Source organism: Bos indicus x Bos taurus, chromosome 16, assembly GCF_003369695.1.
Source record: "Bos indicus x Bos taurus breed Angus x Brahman F1 hybrid chromosome 16, Bos_hybrid_MaternalHap_v2.0, whole genome shotgun sequence".
Classification (NCBI taxonomy): Eukaryota; Metazoa; Chordata; class Mammalia; order Artiodactyla; family Bovidae; genus Bos; species Bos indicus x Bos taurus.
The window spans coordinates 79,131,960-79,149,910 of NC_040091.1; the positions used below are offsets into that span (position 1 = coordinate 79,131,960).

The following is a 17,951-nucleotide window of genomic DNA, read 5'->3' on the forward strand; positions in this document are numbered from 1 at the left end:
CGCTACTGCGGCTGAGATTTGCTCCGAGATCGGGACGTCCCCGCCGCTCTCGAGACGAAGCGCACATCCGGACTGGCCCAGCTTCCACCCGGTGTGAGGGAGGCCCAGCGCCTAGATGAGCCCGAGCAGCGCCCCGTCACGCCCCAGGATACACCTGTCACAAAGCCACGCCGACCCCAGCCGCCCGGCCCGGAAGGCCCGCGCCTGCGCAGTGGCGTCCGGCGCCGGAGGTCGCGCCTGCGCCGAGCGAGTGCCGCAGGGACCGCGCCTGCGCGGTGCGAAGAGGCGGCCCCGAGCTGCGTGTCGCCGCCGAGGGCCCGGGTGGTGGCTATGGAGGCCCCGGCGCCGCCGAGCGAGCTGGTATCCGAGGAGGGCCGGAACCGGAAGGCGGTGCTGTGCCGGCGCTGCGGCTCCCGCGTGCTGCAGCCGGGCACGGCGCTCTTCTCCCGCCGGCAGGTGAGGGCGCGGGGGAGGGGGGGGGGGCGGTGGCGGGCCTCGACCCCGTCCCGTCCCGCCGGGGCCGCACACACCGTGGGGCCCCCACGCCGGGCTGCGCAGACCGAGCTCCGCGGGGCCTGGGCCGTAGTTCCTCAGGCCCAGATGTCGATGTCCGTGGTCCTGTCGCGGCCTCCTGCCTCTTTCCCCGCGCGCCGCCACGCTCCGCGGGGACCCGGGGGAGGGAACGCGAGGACCCGGGAGAGTGGGCGCCGGGACCCGGGGAGTGGACGCGGGGACCCGGGGAGTGGACGCGGGGACCTGGGGGAGGGGATGTGGACGCGGGGACTGGGCGAAGTGGACGCGGGGACCCGGGGGAGTGGGCGCGGGGACCCGGGGGAGTGGACGCGGGGACCCGGGGAGTGGACGCGGGGACCTGGGGGAGGGGACGTGGACGCGGGGACTGGGCGAAGTGGACGCGGGGACCCGGGGGAGTGGGCGCGGGGACCCGGGGGAGTGGACGCGGGGACCCGGGGAGTGGACGCGGGGACCTGGGGGAGGGGATGTGGACGCGGGGACTGGGCGAAGTGGACGCGGGGACCCGGGGGAGTGGGCGCGGGGACCCGGGGGAGTGGACGCGGGGACCCGGGGAGTGGACGCGGGGACCTGGGGGAGGGGACGTGGACGCGGGGACTGGGCGAAGTGGACGCAAGGACCGGGGGAGTGGACGCGGGGACTGGGCGAAGTGGACGCAAGGACCGGGGGAGTGGACGCGGGGACTGGGCGAAGTGGACGCGGGGACCCCGGGGAGTGGGCGCGGGAGGAAGGGACGGCAGGCGGGGGACGTCCTAAGGGCACGGCCAGAACCCGCGGAGCGCTGGCTCCGGGTCGGTGAGCCCCTCCCACGTCGTGAATCACCAGGAGTGTGGGTCTTCCGCTGCTCAGACCCGGTGCCCTGTGCCCGCTGCCCAGAGAGCGGTGGAGGGTGGACACAGACCCTGGGTTTTAAGTGAGGGAGTGGGGCTCTCGGCCCTCACAACTAAGCCCCACAGTCCGTGTTCTTTTTAAGTCCTGTGAACAGTTTCTCTATAAAATGTTCTCTGTCCTTTGGTAAAACTCAGAGGTTTCAGAGAGGAAATTACAGTCACAGAGAAAAGAAACATTCACTGAAGAGCTTGAGACTGCAAAGGGCAGTAAGTTAAGAACGGAGTCACTGCTTCCTTACACTTTTTGAGGGGACGGGTGGTCAGGGCAGGAGAGCCAGAGGAGGTGGGCTGGTGGGAGAGAAGGGGAGAGCCCATGTGGGTGGCAGTGGGCTGTTCTCCAGCTGAGCGGGCACCTCACAGGGCCCAGCAGGCATTCTCCTGGCCTCCGTCCCAGCGGGATGAGAACGAGTTGGCACCAGAGTTCAGTGCATCTTGGTTTCTGAGAGCCGAGACCCAGAAACAGCCCAGGGCCTCCCAGGGGTGACCAAGGAGCTGCAGGACAGCCGTGCCGTGGGCACCACGACGTGGGTGACTCTCCAGGGAGCTCTGCTGAGTGAAGAAAGCTGGTCCCAAAAGATTACTACTGTATCATTCCGTTTGTGTGACATTTTTGAATTTTAGAGATGGAGAACCAATGAGTGATTGCCAGGAGGTAGGAAGGGGAGGGTAGGTGTCAGGGTGAGTGTGGTTGTAAGAGGATAGGCGGATGGTGGTGATGGCGGCACCGTACTGTGAATGTCCTCAATGGCACCAGACAGTCTTATGTTGTGTGTAGTTACCACAGTAAGAGATCAGGAACCAAAGTGGAACATGCTGCGTCTCTCTAGGCGGCCTTGCCCTGGTTCTTGTCGCATAACAGAATTGCCCCAGACCCTGACTTGAAACCATTTTGGTCACAAATTTGGGGATTGGCCAGGCCCAGCTACGTCTCGGCTGTTCCACTGTGGGTCTTTCACGGGACAGCCATCAGAGGGGCCGTCTCAGAAGCCTGCTCACGCCTGTGTCCACCTGTGGGCTGGGAGGATCCCAGCGTCTGGAACAGGCTGTGGTGAGCCGCTCCTCAGTTTCTGCCAGCGGTCTCAGGGAAGCCACAGTTCAAGCTCCAAGAGAAACCTGCAGAAGTGGCCCCGCCTTCCCTCACCTCGCCTGCCCGCCTCCCCCTCAGCCCACCAGGCGCAAGGAGGGAGGCAAGGTGTCCGGAGCTTGGGAGGACTGTCAGAGAATGTATGGACATGCTTTAAGAGCACCACAAGTACTTACTGAAGGGACAGTTACAAAAAAGGTTAACAGATGGTTGGATGGCGTCCCCAACTCTATGGACATGAATTTGAATAAGCTCGGGGAGTTGGTGGTGGACAGGGAAGCCGGGCGTGCTGCAGTCTGTGGGGTCGCAGAGTCTGACACCACTGAGCGACTGAACTGAACAGAAGTTCTTTCTGTTTTGTAACAGTTTTTATCCTCAACTGCAGCATAGCACGGGCTCCCCAGGTGGGGCCAGTGGCAAAGAGTCTGCCTGCCAGTGCAGGAGACGTGAGAGGCTGGGGTTCAATCCCCAGGTCGGGACGATCCCCTAGAGGAGGGCATGGCAGTTCACTCCAATACTCTTGCCTGGAGAATCCCATGGACAGAGGAGCCTGGAGGGCTACAGTCCAGAGGTCACAAAGAGTTGGACACGACTGAAGCAGCTTAGCGTGCACACGCACACACACACACACACACACACACACACACAGAGTGTAGCATGCTTGCCAAGGTTTCTATAATGAGAATGTATTTTTATAAAGAGAAAGAATATTTTATATTTAAAAGGGTACTGTGGATAGTTAATGAAAAAAGCACAAGAGGTTTCCCTGAGACATCAGCAGAATCTCAAGAGTTCAGTGCAGCTCAGCAGCCTGTCCAGGATCAGGGCGCTATCCAGGGTCACCACATGGAAGAAATCACAGGGATTGCGTGTGTATATGCGTGCATGCATACACCAAGGCTCACCTCGTGGGTGGGAGATGCAGAGATCCTGGAGATAACGGTCCAAATTCTAGTAGACTTTTCTTTCTCCTGTTCCTTTTCTAAATCCAGCATATTTGTAACAGTGATGGAGCAGAGTGAAGCCAGATACCCCGGGTTTACCCTGTTAGTAAACGTGTGATCTCTGCTCTGGATGGCGTGCTGTTGCAGGCACTGGGGATGTGCTCATGAACAGGAAAATTGACCTGGTGGAGGGAGACCCTGATAAACAGCTGAGCCAGTAAACAGATAAGATGGTCTCAGAGAACGATAAGCTAGGAGCAGCGTGAGGAAACTGGGGGTGACGGATACTTGTTATCTTGACGGTGCGGTCAAGGCTCGTCCCTGAGCGGTGTGTTGGTACCAGAATGTGTCCGGTTGTCCACTTGAGTTGTGTGTGTCAGTTACACCTCAGTCAAGCCGCTTTGAAAAATGCAGGCGTGGGAAGCTAGTCAGGTCGTCTGGTTGGAGGAGACCCGAGGAGGTCACGCGTGAGCCGAGTGTTAGGGAGCCCTTGGGAGCTGGCAGGAAGGCTGGTGCATCGGGCCGGGTGGGTGGGAGCGGAGGAAGGCGGGCCCTGTGCGCCTGGGGAGGCCCCGGTTCCCCCCGCACCCAGGGCGCACTGTCCCGGCTTTCCTGAGAACCCCGGGGCGGGGAGCTCTGGGCCGCGGGGAGTAAGCCGGCCCTGGTCTGTGTTCTCCCCTGCAGCTCTTCCTCCCGTCCATGAGGAAGAAGCCGGCGCTGGCCGGCGGCGGCGGCCCGGAGGGCGACCTCCTGCAGGAGCACTGGCTGGTGGAGGACATGTTCACTTTCGAGAACGTGGGCTTCACCAAGGACGTGGGCAACGTCAAGTTCCTGGTCTGTGCAGACTGCGAGGTGGGCCCCATCGGCTGGCACTGCCTGGATGACAAGGACAGTTTCTACGTGGCTTTGGACCGGGTTTCCCATGAGTGACGCGGGGGTGCGGCTCCCCCCTACTATTAAAGCTTTCTCCAGGGACTGCCCTGTCGCCTGCTCTGCACTGACGTCCACTGTGAGCGCCACCCGCCCGTCCGGCCCAGGCCCACGCGCCTCCTTGTGGCCTCCGCGCGGGCGCTCGCTTAGGTCTCCTCCCCTCCGCTCTCCCGGCTCCGGACACGGTACTCCCGCAGATCTCCCCTCCCGGCCTCCCTCCCGTGCCGGGCTCCCTGTCTCCACTCAGGAGTTAGCCACGGTCCGCCCTGAGGACACGTGACCCAGAGCACTCACGACGGTGCTGACCACTGAAACCTGCCTTTGGGTCTTGTTAAGGAAAGCGCGCGAGCACCTCAGAGCGACTTGTGTGGCTGACTTTGTCTACAGTAATTTATTCTTTAAGAGTAAAGCATTTCCAGACTGCAGGATTCCAACCACCCCTCAGAAGTACCTTACTTTGGATACACATCTGAGACCACCTCGGGGGTTTCTCCTGGGGCTGATGGAGACTTCACTGTGCAGGCGGCCATGGCCCCCCTTCCTTCACACCCTGCTGTGGTTTCTCTCTGGGGAAGCTCATCACTGCTGTCAGTGAGCTGCACATCAGCTGTGCGCTCCTGTCTGCCGGCCACGCCAAGGAGACCCCGGCCCTGGCCGTGCACTCGGCATCTCCCGGGATGAGTGGAGAGGGTGGGGTGCTGGGGGTGGTCTTCGCCGTATCTCGCGCGGCTTTCTGTGTGTTTTTCCTGGACTTGTAACCCTTCCCTGGCACCTAGGGGAGACGACACAGTCCACACACAGCTGGCTCAGCAGGACTCTGCAGGGGTCAGACCTCCGTCCAGTGCCTCTCATTGTGGTGGGGCTGCTCTGACAGTTCGATGTTCAGCACCCTTCTCGGTTCTGCCGTCTCTCTCTGAGATGCCTCACCGGCTTGGGAGTCCGTGAGGCCAGGTTCCCAGCCTCCTCCCGCCTTCCCTGCCTCCGAGGCTCAGGAGACTAGAACGGGAGCGAGGACTCCATGGAGACCTTACAGACATTCCTTTCCCCATTTTCCAGCCGCTTTCTCCCTCCTCCCCCCAGAACTTACCCTAAGGGCCCCCCACTAAAGTGCAGGCCTTGGACACAGTTTTGCAACCAACCTCTCACCTGGGCAGGTGGCTTCAGTCCCCGGCTGTAGACTCACAGGCTCTGGAAGATTTGCAGATGGGCGGTCAGGCGTCCGTGACTCTGGCATTTTGCAGAAAAACTGCACATCCCCTCAGGTCAGAAGGGACAAACCACGTAGATGCCTCTGGGCACATACAGCCCCTCAAATTATGAGCCAAAACGTGGGCAGTGTTTTTTAAATTGGACCTTTCCTTAATCACAGAAACGGTGTACATTCATTGCAGATAAATACAGATGCGTGTATAAAGTTGTTTTTAATCACTCGTACTTGCACCGTCCAGAAGCGGCCGACGATAACGCGGTGTACGTTCCTCTCAGTGGTTTTCCATGTGTACTCATGTAGGATTTTCAAACCAAATACGAGGTCATATTGTGCTCTCATAACTTACTTTCTCCATTTAACAAAATACGGGCTTCCCACGTCAGTGAACGTCCGCTCTGCCTCCATCGTGTTGAGTCGTTACCTGTACTTCTGTGCTGTAATTTGTTTAAACGATCCACTGTTAGACTGCCTCCGCTTTCTTGTAAATCATGTGATGTCAGTTGACTGTCCACGATTTCCTATTATTTCCTCGTGCTCGTGAGCCGTGGGCTTGCGGTGGGGGGTGTCCCCGGGCTCCGCTTCCTGACGCGGTGCCCCGGAGCGGCGGAGCCCCTCAGCCTCCTGCCCGGCAGTTCCTGACACTGGGTATTTATTATCTTAAATGAACGTGTTGCTACTGTAATGGGAGGAAAAATAGTGTCTTGTTTTAATTTGTGCTTATTTCTAATGAGTATTTTACATACTTGTCATTTGTGTTTCTTTTTTCGAGAATTGCCAAACGTTCCTCCAGTAGCCAAAAATATAGTTGTTTCTCTGCCTTTTCAGCTTGATTTGAAAGAAATAAATGCATTTAAGCAGTGGCAATTAGATTCCTGCACATCCTTGGGCTGAATATAGAGGTTGAGACAGAAAGGAGGGCTGAAACCTGTGCCTCAGGACCATCCTGGGGTCTCTCGGCTGAATAACCAACCCCTGGGTGTCTGCCGTGACACGGGTCATCCTGCGCCACACACACGCACACGCACAGCCCCGGCGTGGGTGCCTTGACTTAGGGAGCCCAGCACTGAGCCTGATTATCGGCTGCAGCTCTTGCGCTGGAGCAGCGGGTTTTTCCAAGGCCTTCCTGTGTTGACCCAGAATCGTATGCGTACTGACGTCTACACCCCTTTGCCTGAGGCTCCTTGAGTAACTCCACCCTGTGGCTGTGACGAGGATTTCTGCCCGGGTACCGGCGTACTCACCACCCCAGTGAGGTCAGTTCAGAAGGCTGCACACCGTATTGTAAAAGTCCTGTGGCAGCAGGGTGCTCACAGGAGTTTGGAGAATTACTGGACCAGGATTGCTGAGAAGACAGAGGCCCTGGGTGGTGGGCTTACTGTGGTGGGCGCTCCCCTCCTGGAGGCGTTTCCCGTCTTCAAGGAGGCTGATGGGCAGTTCTGATGACTTGCATAGGTGGGATTAGGGCCTGCCAACAGGTGTGCCCCTGGTGACCACCCCTTACTTTGGGGTGAGGCCCCCAGTCCTCTGGCCCAGGAGCAGGTGAGACAGAGTGGGGAGCAGAAGGCTCTGAGGGGTTGTAGCTCAGCCTCGAACTCTTGTCCTTAACGTTGGACTCCAATGATCCCAAGTGTTGGCAGGAGCCAACAAAAACCCTCTAGAGGAAAATGTCATCAGCTTAAACTTTTGAGTTCTTTCTACAAGCAATATTGCTAATTACTAATTTATTGCATCCTGAATGCAATAAAATGTAACCAAGTGTATGAGACAAGATGATAACACCAATGAAACAAAGACTATGGAACAGGCCCCTTAGGCTGGGGAATAGAGGAGCTTTCAGACCAAGACTGTAAAATAATTGCTTACTCTAAAGGTGATACCAGACGTGGCGGGGATGGGGGGAGTGAATCCTAGAATCTTAAAATCCAAAACCAAATGTAAGAGTTCACTGGAAGGTTATATAGTAGATGAGACACAGCTGGAGAGAGAGCTAGGGAGCTGGGAACTGACAGCGAGGCTGCGAGCACACAGCACACAAGGGAGCTCAGGGGCCAGGAACCATGCCCACAGCACACAGCACACAAGGGAGCTCAGGGGCCAGGAACCATGCCCACAGCACACAGCACACAAGGGAGCCTGGGCCAGAGAACCACCAACCACAGGCCAGACCCATTCTAAGCAACATCTGATTTATTGGGATTCAGGAGCCTTCAAGTTAAGAATGGTTTTTGCCTTTGTAAATGGGCATGTAAATATCGACATAAAATTCTCACTCTTGCCTTAGCCCACAAAGTCTATTTATCTAGTCCTTAAAGAAAAAAGTTTGTCAACTCCTAACCGTAACAATGTGAGATCTGGACCATAAAGAAGGCTGAGTGCCGAAGAATTGATGCCTTTGAACTGTGGTGCTGGAGAAGACTCTTGAGAGTCCCTTGGACTGCAAGATCAAACCAGTCAATCCTAAAAGAAATCAACCCTGAAAATTCATTGGAAGGACTGATGCTGAAGCTCCAACACTTTAGCCACCTGATATGAAGAGTCCACTCATTGGAAAAGACCCTGATGCTGGGAAAGACTGAAGGCAGGAGAAGGGGATGACAGAGGATGAGATGGTTGGATGTCATCACCGACTTAACAGACATGAGTTTGAGCAAACTCTGGGAGACAGTGAAGGACAGGGAAGTCTGGTATGCTGCAGTCTGTGGGGTCTCAGACACAACTGAACAACTGAACAAAAAGAATTGTAACAATGTCAACTTACTCCTCAAACTGATGTATGTAAATTTAATAAAAGCCCTATCAAAAAACCCAATAGGTTTTGTGTGTGTGTGAAATTCAACAACTGATCCTAAAAGTTGTATGTAAACACAAAGGACTAAGAATAGCCAAGACAGTCATGGAGAAAAACCAGATGGGAAGATTTCTCTTTTCGAGAGACATGGTAGTTTGTCACAAGGGTAGAACAAAATCTCTTAGAAACAGCCCCATCTGTATGGATACTTGACTTACGACCAAGGCAGGGGCCATGGTCTGGAAGGGCAAGGTCAGGAGGACTTCAGCAAGGCTGGGAATGTTCTGCTTTTTAAGAGTCCGCATGGTGATTATGTCATAAGTTAAGCTGTACATCTTTTGTGCACTTTTCTAGTAGAAAGGTTTTTAAAAGAAAGCAGCAGGACTTCCCTGGTGGTCCCTTGGCTAAGATTCTGCACTCCCAGTGCAGAGGGCTCAGCTTTGATCCCTGGTCAGGGAACTAGTGACAGATTTCATTTTGGGGGGCTCCAGAAAGAGGACAGTGAAAAAGTTGGCTTAAAGCTCAACATTCAGAAAATGAAGATCATGGCATCCGGTCCCATCACTTCATGGGAAATAGATGGGGAAACAGTGTCAGACTTTATTTTTTGGGCTTCAAAATCACTGCAGATGGTGATTGCAGCCATGAAATTAAAAGACGCTTGCTCCTTGGAAGGAAAGTTATGACCAACCTAGATAGCATATTGAAAAGCAGAGACATTACTTTGCCAACAAAGGTCTGTCTAGTCAAGGCTATGGTTTTTCCCTTGGTCATGTATGGATGTGAGAGTTGGACTGTGAAGAAAGCTGAGCACTGAAGAATTGATGCTTTTGAACTGTGGTGTTGGAGAAGACTCTTGAGAGTCCCTTGGACTGCAAGGAGATCCAGCCAGTCCATTCTGAAGGAGATCAGTCCTGGGCATTCATTGGAAGGAATGATGCTAAAGCTGAAACTCCAGTACTTTGGCCACCTCATGCGAAGAGTTGACTCATTGGAAAAGACCCTGATGCTGGGAGGGATTGGGGGCAGGAGGAGAAGGGGATGACAGAGGATGAGATGGCTGGATGGCATCACCGACTTGATGGACATGAGTTTGGGTAAACTCCGGGAGTTGATGATGGACAGGGAGGCCTGCCGTGCTGCGATTCATGGGATCGCAGAGTAGGACACGACTGAGCGACTGAACTGAACTGAAAATCACTGCAAAGGGTGACTGCAGCCATGAAATTAAAGGATGCTTACTACTTGGAAAGAAAGTTATGACAGACCTAGACAGCATATTAAAAAGAGACATTGCTGACAAAGGTCCGTCTAGTCAAAGCCATGGTTTTTCCTGTAGTCATGTATGGATGTAACAACTGGACCATAAAGAAGGCTGAGTACTGAAGAATTGATGCTTTTGAACTGTGGTGTTAGAGAAGAATTGAGGATCCCTTGGACTGCAAGGATATCAAACCAGTCAATCCTAAAAGAAATCAACCCTGTATATTCATTAGAAAGACTGATGCTGAAGCTCCAACACTTTGGCCACCTGATGTGAAGAGACGACTCAATGGAAAAGACCCGAAGCTGGGAGAGGAGGGCAAGAGGAGAAGGGGATGACAGAGGACGAGATGGTTGGATAGCATCGTTGACTCAATGGACACGAGTTTGAGCAAGCTCCAGGAGAGAGCGAAGGACAGGACAGGGAAGCTAGGCACAGCTTGGCGGCAGTCCATGGTGTTACAAAGGATCAGACACGACTTAGCGCATACATGATGAACAACAGAGGACTGTATCCACGTGCTGCAACTAAGAGTTTGCATGCCACAAGTTAGAGCCAGTGCAGCCAGATGAGTAAAGTAACCAATGGTCCTGTGCAAAGCCTACTTTTGTAAGCAGCTCAGGAACCACCTGCACAGCCTTGGCACTGGCTCAAGAATGACTGCTCCAGGGATGGCCCTACTGTCTCCCTGGCACCTTGATTCTTTGCCCCTCCATCAGGACAGTCTCGTGCCCACAGAGCCTGTCCACCTTCCCTGGCCCCTCCATTGCCCAGGCTAACATGTAATTGCTCTGAAGTGGGGGAGCATGGGGGAGAGATTGCAGGCCCGTCAGGATTCTTCAGAGGGCTTGGACACTAGACGTGACCCGAGGCCTTCCCCTCCAATCACAGGAGTATTTTGAATTCCCGAAGTGGGTATAAGGGGGGGGGGGGGAGGTGAGAATAAATCAAGCAACCTCATCTTACCTGGAGTGAGGTCAGAAGGGGCACCTTTCAGGCCCGGTTTGCATCACCAGCAGGAAGAGGGAGATGGGGTATAGCTGTTTTCCCTCTGGCACAAGGCAGGACATTTTCCACACAGTTTTTCTCCTCCTAAGCCCAGTGAAAGCACGTCCCTCTCTGCTCTCCTGACGTGCCTGTGACTCACCACAACTTGCCTGTCCCAAGTTGCAATTCTCTGCTATTCCCGAATAAACCCATTTTGCTGGTAAAAATAACTGCCTTTTATTTTTGAGGTTGACAAGACAGAGAAAAAAGGAGATGGAAAAGTCAGAAATAAAAATCTAAACTTGGAAATAGATAATAGAAGTAAATCCAGATACCACGTAAAAGGACTAGTTTCAATCGGTGTCATGTAAAGAAGCACACTGTCAAGGTATGGGGGTGGGTGATCCCACACGTAACAGGAGGATGTTACTGTTTCAAATGTATTTATAACTCCTGGGTCAGTGGAGGATGGAGAGGTTCTTAACAGGCTGACTCTCCCAGCAGGTGGGGTGCAGGCCAAAGAGGCAAAGGCAGATGATGGTGTTGAGTTCAGGGCCAGGCAGCCTCACACTGACCCTCGATAGGCCCACCTTGGGCAGAGCAGGGCTCCCCGTGCAAGTTGTTTCCTTCAGGGCAGTGATGGCCAATGGCTTGTGCGTCTGAGCTTTGTACACATGAAGTTTCAGAGCACTCGCTTGAATTCCCACCCACTGTCCCCTTATCCCTTGACCAGAACATCCACCTTGGAGCTGGCAGCCTCAGAAACCACCACGGTTGAGACCAGAGAACACGCTTCATAGTTTCACGTTCACTTGGGCGCCCTGGGCTTGAGCCCCTGAGCCACCAGGCATCTCATCTTTAAATAGTTTAGGGCACTTTCGGATGGCATGGCTAGGGTGTTGTGGGTAAACAGATGCAGGAAGCCAGGGGCACTGGTGGCCGACCCTGACTCTGTCTTCCTGAGCTCTACCAGCAGGAAGTCATCGCCCCTGAAGGTTTCCCGGGGCAGGAATCCAAGCCCAACCCACATACACGGTGTGCAGTCACCTGTCCACCAGGAGGAGGTGGCAGGAGACGACAGGTTAGAAGTCCTCTGGGAAGGGCCGACGGGCGGGGACAGGACAGGAGTCCTCTAAATGAGAAGGGCGCAGCAGTGAAGATACCATTGCGGGGGCCCAATCATCCTGTAAACGCCAGCCATTCCTCCCACACCAGGAAACGCACCCGCGCGTTGCACTCGGGTCTTCAGAATTAGAACCGCATCTCAGAGGTCCCTCCGCTGGTCACCTGAGGAGAGGGGAAATGTGTGCAGGCCCGTCATCATGCAAACACCAGCACCCAGCCCTGGGGGAGCACGGCCGTGCCCCGCGGAGGACGCCGCGCGCCCGCCCGCCGGCCGGCTCGGGCCGCAGGTCCGCTGGGCTGCCGGGCAGCCTGGGCCCGCTCTCGGGGCGCTGCCCCCCTGGGCTGCAGCACGGCCCCCTCGGCCGCACCCGGCCGCCACCCTCTGTGCCGCCGTCGGACCTCCGACCGCGTTCCCCTCAGGCGGCTCGCGCTCTCCGCCGGGTGCGAAGCGAGCCTCAAGCGGGCGACGCCCCTTCCCGCCAGGCCCGGTGGCGCCCGTGTGAAGACCTGAGGCGGAAGCCTTCCCAGGGCTCCAGCGGAGGGCGGGCTGGCGGACAGGACGCGGCCCGCGGCGAGCGGGGCGGCTCCGGGGGAGCGCGCGTGTTCCCAGGCCTCTCAGGGCGCGGTGGGGTCCGGCCCGCGGTCAGACCCGCGGTCAGAGGCGCCCCTGGCTCCGTCGTCGCGGCCCAGGGCGCGAAGCCCCTCCGCGGGAAGAGGAGCCCGGGCCCCTCCGACCGGCGCGCGGCCGGCCGGCGCCGCGAGGAGGCGCCCCGAGGAGGCGCCTTGGCCCGGCGCGGCGCCCCCTGGCGGCGGGGCGGGCGCGCGGGTGCGCCCTCTGCCGGCGCGGTGGCCCCCGCTGCCCTCCCCCGGACTAGCTCGTCGGCGCTGCGGGGCCGCCCGCCAGCAGGGGGCGCTGTGGACGAGCTCGCACAGCCGCCCAGCTCCGGGGGCTCGAAGGGCCCGGTCCCGGCGCTGAGCCCCTGTCCGAGGGCCGGGCTAGCAGCGCTCCGCCGCCCCACCTGCCCGGACGGGGCTGGCTTCTTGGTCTTGTCGAGCCCCGGCCCCTGGGCACTCGGAGCCCTGAGGGCCTCAGCGGGGGGCGGGGGCCCTGGAGGAGGGGCGCCGTCTCCCGGGACCGAGGCCCGCTAACACCCTGCGAGGACTGGCCTGCGTCCCCCCCGCGCCGGGGCCAGGCCGGCCCTGCCCGCCCGAGGGCACCACACCCGGCGATGGCGGCCTGGGGACACGGGAGGAGGACCGCAGCACCTTCAGTGAGGCCGGCGCGGCAGCGCGGAGCTGCGGCTGGCCCCAGGCCTGGAGCCCTTGGACCCGGGACAGCGGGTGCTTGGGGTCCCCCCGCCCAGAGTCAGGGGAGCTCTGCTTGCGGGAGACGCTCCTGGAACTGGGTGGGGGGGTCGGGACACCGAGCCTCTGTGAGACTGTTCAGGAGGGCCCTGGCAAACAGCGTTTCCTGAGTCGGGGTCACACTCAGAACGGAGGCTGCGGAGGACAGCGGATGTAAAAGCTGGACCTGGACTTCCTCGCCTGCCCCTCAGGCTCCTGAGGGTGCTCGCGGGTCCCTGCTCGGCCTGACCTGAGGCAGCCCGGGGTCCCGGCCACCTCTTCTGCCTCTCGGTACCCCCTCCCAGTCTCCTGCTCCAGACAACCCCTTCCCACCTTTCTGAAGATGTGTTGTAGGTGTTAAGCTGTGGCCTGGGCTTTCTGCACCAGCGTGTGTTCTTATCCCTATGGAAAGTCAGTGAGGCGCCCCTAAAGTAGGATGAGGTGTCTGTGAGCAGAGGGAGGGGCCTGTCAGGGCCCCTGCGTGCCCCTCACTGGCCAGGCAGCAGGCAGGACTGCTTAGACGTGGGCCTCAGATCCCTCACGCCCTGCCGTGGGCTCTGCCTGGGTCCTGGGGGACAGGAAATGAGGCCTGGTCTCCCGCCCAGATGGGGTAAGAACTGGCTCCATCAGGCACCTAGCCTGAGCCGCTGGCATCTGGTGAGGAAGTTGCAGCCAGCTGCTCTGCCCACGGCCACTGCATGGGGGAAGGGGGTGCCACAGCCAGCGCTAGATCCACCGGGTGCTGGTGAGTGGACACACCCGCGGCACCTGCAGGACAGCCGCATGTCCGCAGCATGCTCTCTGGCCCGGGAGGCTGGACGTGTGTGGAAGCATGGGAAGCCCAGGTTGGGCTGTGGCTGGTGCTGGTGGTGCCCACTGCTTCCCTGGGGCTGCCGTGTTCCACGTGTGGATCTGGGGTAGAAGCCTGAGCCGCTGGCCCTGCCGCGCTGGCACCTCACGTTGCCGCCTGACGTCTTTTGCAGCCTCCTCTGACTCTGATCTGTGTCTAGCCCAGCAGGTGGGAGGAATCAGCCTTGATGCTCTGCTTGTTCTTCGACGCCTGAGCACGGCTTTCCAGCTGGGAGGGGCTCCCACTGGCCTTCTGCCCCTTCTCCAGTTCCGCCCAACCCCTGCCCAAGGCCTGGAGAGTCGGGGGCAGCGGCTGGGAGCCGGCAGCTCATGCTGCCCCTTCAGAGGGACTGTCCCGACGCTGTCTCCTCCAGGTGACGTGGGGGCCTGAAGCATCCCCAGGCTTAGGTCTTTCTTAAATGGAGAATTTTCTGTTTCAGTCATCAATTTGAATAACAGCTGCTTTTCTTTCTTCTTTGCTTTTCTTTTTTAAAATTTATTTTTGCTGATACACAGAAGACAGCCTATCGGTCTCAGGGCACACAGCACAGTGATCTGGTACGACTGTGTACTGCCAGTAAGTGGGGTTCTGCTGGGCAGAGGCTGTCTCAGTCTTCCAGCGTCCTTGCCTCCTTCCAAGGTAAAGCAGAGGCTCCTCTGCCCACAGGGGGCCAGTGGAGGACTGGTCCCCCCGGTTCTGCGGGGGGCCGACGCCCCTACGAGTGTTCAGGGCCCTGGATCGGCCTGAAGGAGAGGTGAGCCACGCCACCTCGGGGCTCTGACTGCAGCTGCTGGGAGTGTGTCCCCCTCCCGGTGGCACCAGAGGGCAGTGGAAGCCGGGCCTGTACCCTCCAGGCCGGTGGTGAGCCTTACCAGGGCTCCACCCGGTGCCTTATGACCACATGGGGTCCCAGAGCCAGGATCCCAAACAGTGAACCCCTGAAATCATTATGAAGTGTCTATGAGCCTCTTAGGCAAGAAGGCCCATAACTTTTTATCCTCAAAGGGATCCCCACAGAGAAAGGAACTGTTAGGGGATGCACGCTGACTGAAACCGCCCACCCTGGCCGGCACCACGGTAACCATCTGCATGAGTTGTTTTACGACAGGAGGTCCTGGTAAGGAACTGGGAACTAATAAGCCTCCACCAACTGGAAGAGTTCGGGAAACGTCAAAAGGAGACACCACGTGTCCGACCACCTCCCAGAATCCTCTCTGGCATTCATCTTGGCTGAGCGATGTGTGCGCCACCAGGAAGGACTCTGAGTCAGAATGATGGGCTAGAGACCACCCGGAAACTAATCCCGTCACCATAAAACCCAAGACTGTGAGCCACGCGGCAGAGCGGTTCTCCTGGGTTCCCTTGCCCTACTGCTGTCCGCCAGGGCACCCTTTCCCAATAAAATCTCTTGCTTTGTCAGCAGATATGTCTCCTAGGACAATTCATTTCCGAGTGTTAGACAAGAGCCCAGTTTCGGGCCCTGGAAGGGGTCCCCTTTCCTGCAACAGAACCACTGTTTGAGGGTCCAGCTGCCTGTGGTCTGAGAGATCAGTGTGTTCTCAGCAAAAAGGCCCAACAGGAACCACAGGCTGGACCGGACGCCCTTCCGGCACAGCCCAGGGTTCAGGTGGCTTGTGAGGCTTTCACGGCGAGACAGGAGTGGCCCCAAGGTGGGGGTTTGTGATGTGGGCCTGGGTCTCCTGCTGATTTCCAGACACACTTGTAGACTCAATGTGTGTGCGCCTGCCACTGAGCGGCTGTGAGCCCAGCTCGATTGAGCCCTGGGAGGGGTTTGCTGAGAGGATGGTGCCCAGCCGCCCTGTGACCCCCATGGTGCCCCCACGGGAGCCCCGTCAGGTGGCGGATCTGGCCCCCAGCCTCCTGTGTCCCTGCAGCTCCGAGGGCAGAGGTCTGCTGGTCCCCGCTTGACACGGCCCTCGACTGTACTGGTTTGTCTCAGTCTTAGGCCCAGCTGCAGCCCGGGCCTGGGTCTTCCTTACCTGCCCCCCTTTCCATTTTAGGGAACCGAGTTTCCCTGCTAGACCTGTCGACTCTCTACTTGAGAACCTTTAAACTTCATGGCTCCCCTAGGACTCTAGGGGCTCGGGGTAGAGGGGCAGTTAAGGTCCGAGAGGAAGGGGGGCGGTCACAGAAAGCTGCCCGGCACCTCCTCAGGGATCTGGGTCTGTGTCGGGTGGCTCCGCCCAGCCTGCTCTGCTGGGACCTCACCGGACACAGCAGCTGGCACTTTCTGCTCTCTCCCTGCCTCTGCTTTTCCCCTGCTGGGTGCATGAATTCACACCTATTAGCAGTTCTGTTCATTTGGAGCGTCAGGGAGAGACCAGCCCTCACCACACAGGAGCCCAGGCAGCCGGAAGGAAGCTGAGCCGAGCCCGCCTGTGCTTTGGTGCCAGACAGTGAGTGAGTCAATGGTGGACAGAGTGAGCTGCGAGGTTCATCTGCACCAACTCACAGCCGCCACTTCCTCCCCTCGTGGTCCCAGAGTGGAGTAGAGTGAGCCACGCTCTGTTCCTACCCCCATCTTTTTTGTGTGTTTTAAATAATCAGGGAGAATCTGTTAAGTCTTATGCTGGACCCCACCTCCGAGCCCCACGTGGGCCAAGTCCTTTCCCAGGGAGAGCCTTGCACAGGTTCCATGTTTTTATTCACGTTAATTCACTCAGCCACGCCAGGTCGTAGCTGCAGAACGCTTCGATCTTTGATGTGGCAGGTGGCATCTTTAGTTGCGGCATGTGGGATCTAGTTCCCTGACCAGGGATTGAACCCAGGACCCTCTGCGTTGGGAGCTCAGAGTTTCAGCCACTGGACCACCAGGGAAGTCCCCCGGGTTCCTTTCAAACTATGGAGCCCTTGGTGGGGTGAGGACGAAAAGAGACAGCATTGCCTTTGGAGTTGTGTCCTGAACCAGGGATGCCTGCAGCCCGCAGCTCTCTGCCCAGGGCATGACGTGAGCCCTCCCCGGCGGACGGGTCTGCGAAGCTGCTGCCGTGGGGCTGGGGCCCTGGGACCGCCATCCTGGCCGCAGCAGAGTCCGAACTCAGGGGCCTTCCCCCCGTACCCCCCTTACCCTTCGTGCCTTACCCCGCCCTGGGAGCCATGGGAAGTCGGCTCCCTGAAGGCCTGGTGATTCGCCTGCCTGTGATCTAGGACAGGAGACAGAGGGCGTTAGTCCTGGTGATGGGACGACGGGAAGGCGAGGGCCCTGTGCTCGGAGGGCTGTGGCGGGGTGGGAGGCGGCGCCTGGCTTCAGGCTCTCTCTGCCCGGGGTGGCTGAGAACAGTTCCCTTGTAACGCTTTCAACAGTCTTCCTCCTCTCACGCGTCCCCCCCATCCTCCCTGGAGAGAAGCTGCGACAGGTCAGTGCTGTGCCCGGGGCCTCCTGCCCACAGAGGGACTCTCCTTGTTCCCTTCTCCCCTCCTTAAAGCTCCCTGGATCTGGGGTGAGAAAGGTGCAGATGCGCGTGGAGGGCACAGGGGGCCCCACCCGGCCGAGGGCAGGCTTCCGGGAGCCAGACGCTGGAGGTGGCGGGGTGCTCGAGGCAGAGCCGGGGGTAGGCAAAGGTGTCGGCAACATGGGCACGCTGATGCTCGGGTGATGCTCAGTCGGTCGTTTGCAGCTGAAACTGGAAGAGAGGGAGCTGGAGAAGAGTCAAGGGCTGGACGACCTTGACTTGGCACTTCTCTTTCAAATGCTCCTCCAGCATTTCTGCGTGCCTCGGATTATTCTAGACGCTATAGGGAACCGGTGGGGAACAAAAGGGTTGAACTTCCTCCTGCATGGTCTTCAGGTGCCTGCGCTTGGGGACACCTGTCCTCCGAGCATCGGCTGTCAGCCTGCAGTGATGCTGTGGGGCCTCCCGGGTTGTCATGCGGGTGGGGAGGGGGAGACTCTGACAGGTGGTGGGCAGAGACTACGGTGCTGCTCTGAGCCCTACCAAGCGCAGGGTGCCTGTCTGGGCAGAGGAGGGCACTGACCCCCCGAG

General features: G+C 58.2%; 1 protein-coding gene across 1 annotated transcript; it reads left to right on the top strand.

The window, feature by feature from the left end:
- Positions 1-262: 262 nt before the first annotated feature.
- RABIF (RAB interacting factor) lies at positions 263-6,453 on the top strand. The gene is made up of 2 exons (XM_027565840.1): positions 263-456; positions 4,134-6,453. The coding sequence occupies exons 1-2, from the start codon at positions 331-333 to the stop codon at positions 4,377-4,379; spliced, it is 372 nt and encodes a 123-aa protein (XP_027421641.1). The 5' UTR covers positions 263-330; the 3' UTR covers positions 4,380-6,453.
- Positions 6,454-17,951: the final 11,498 nt, after the last annotated feature.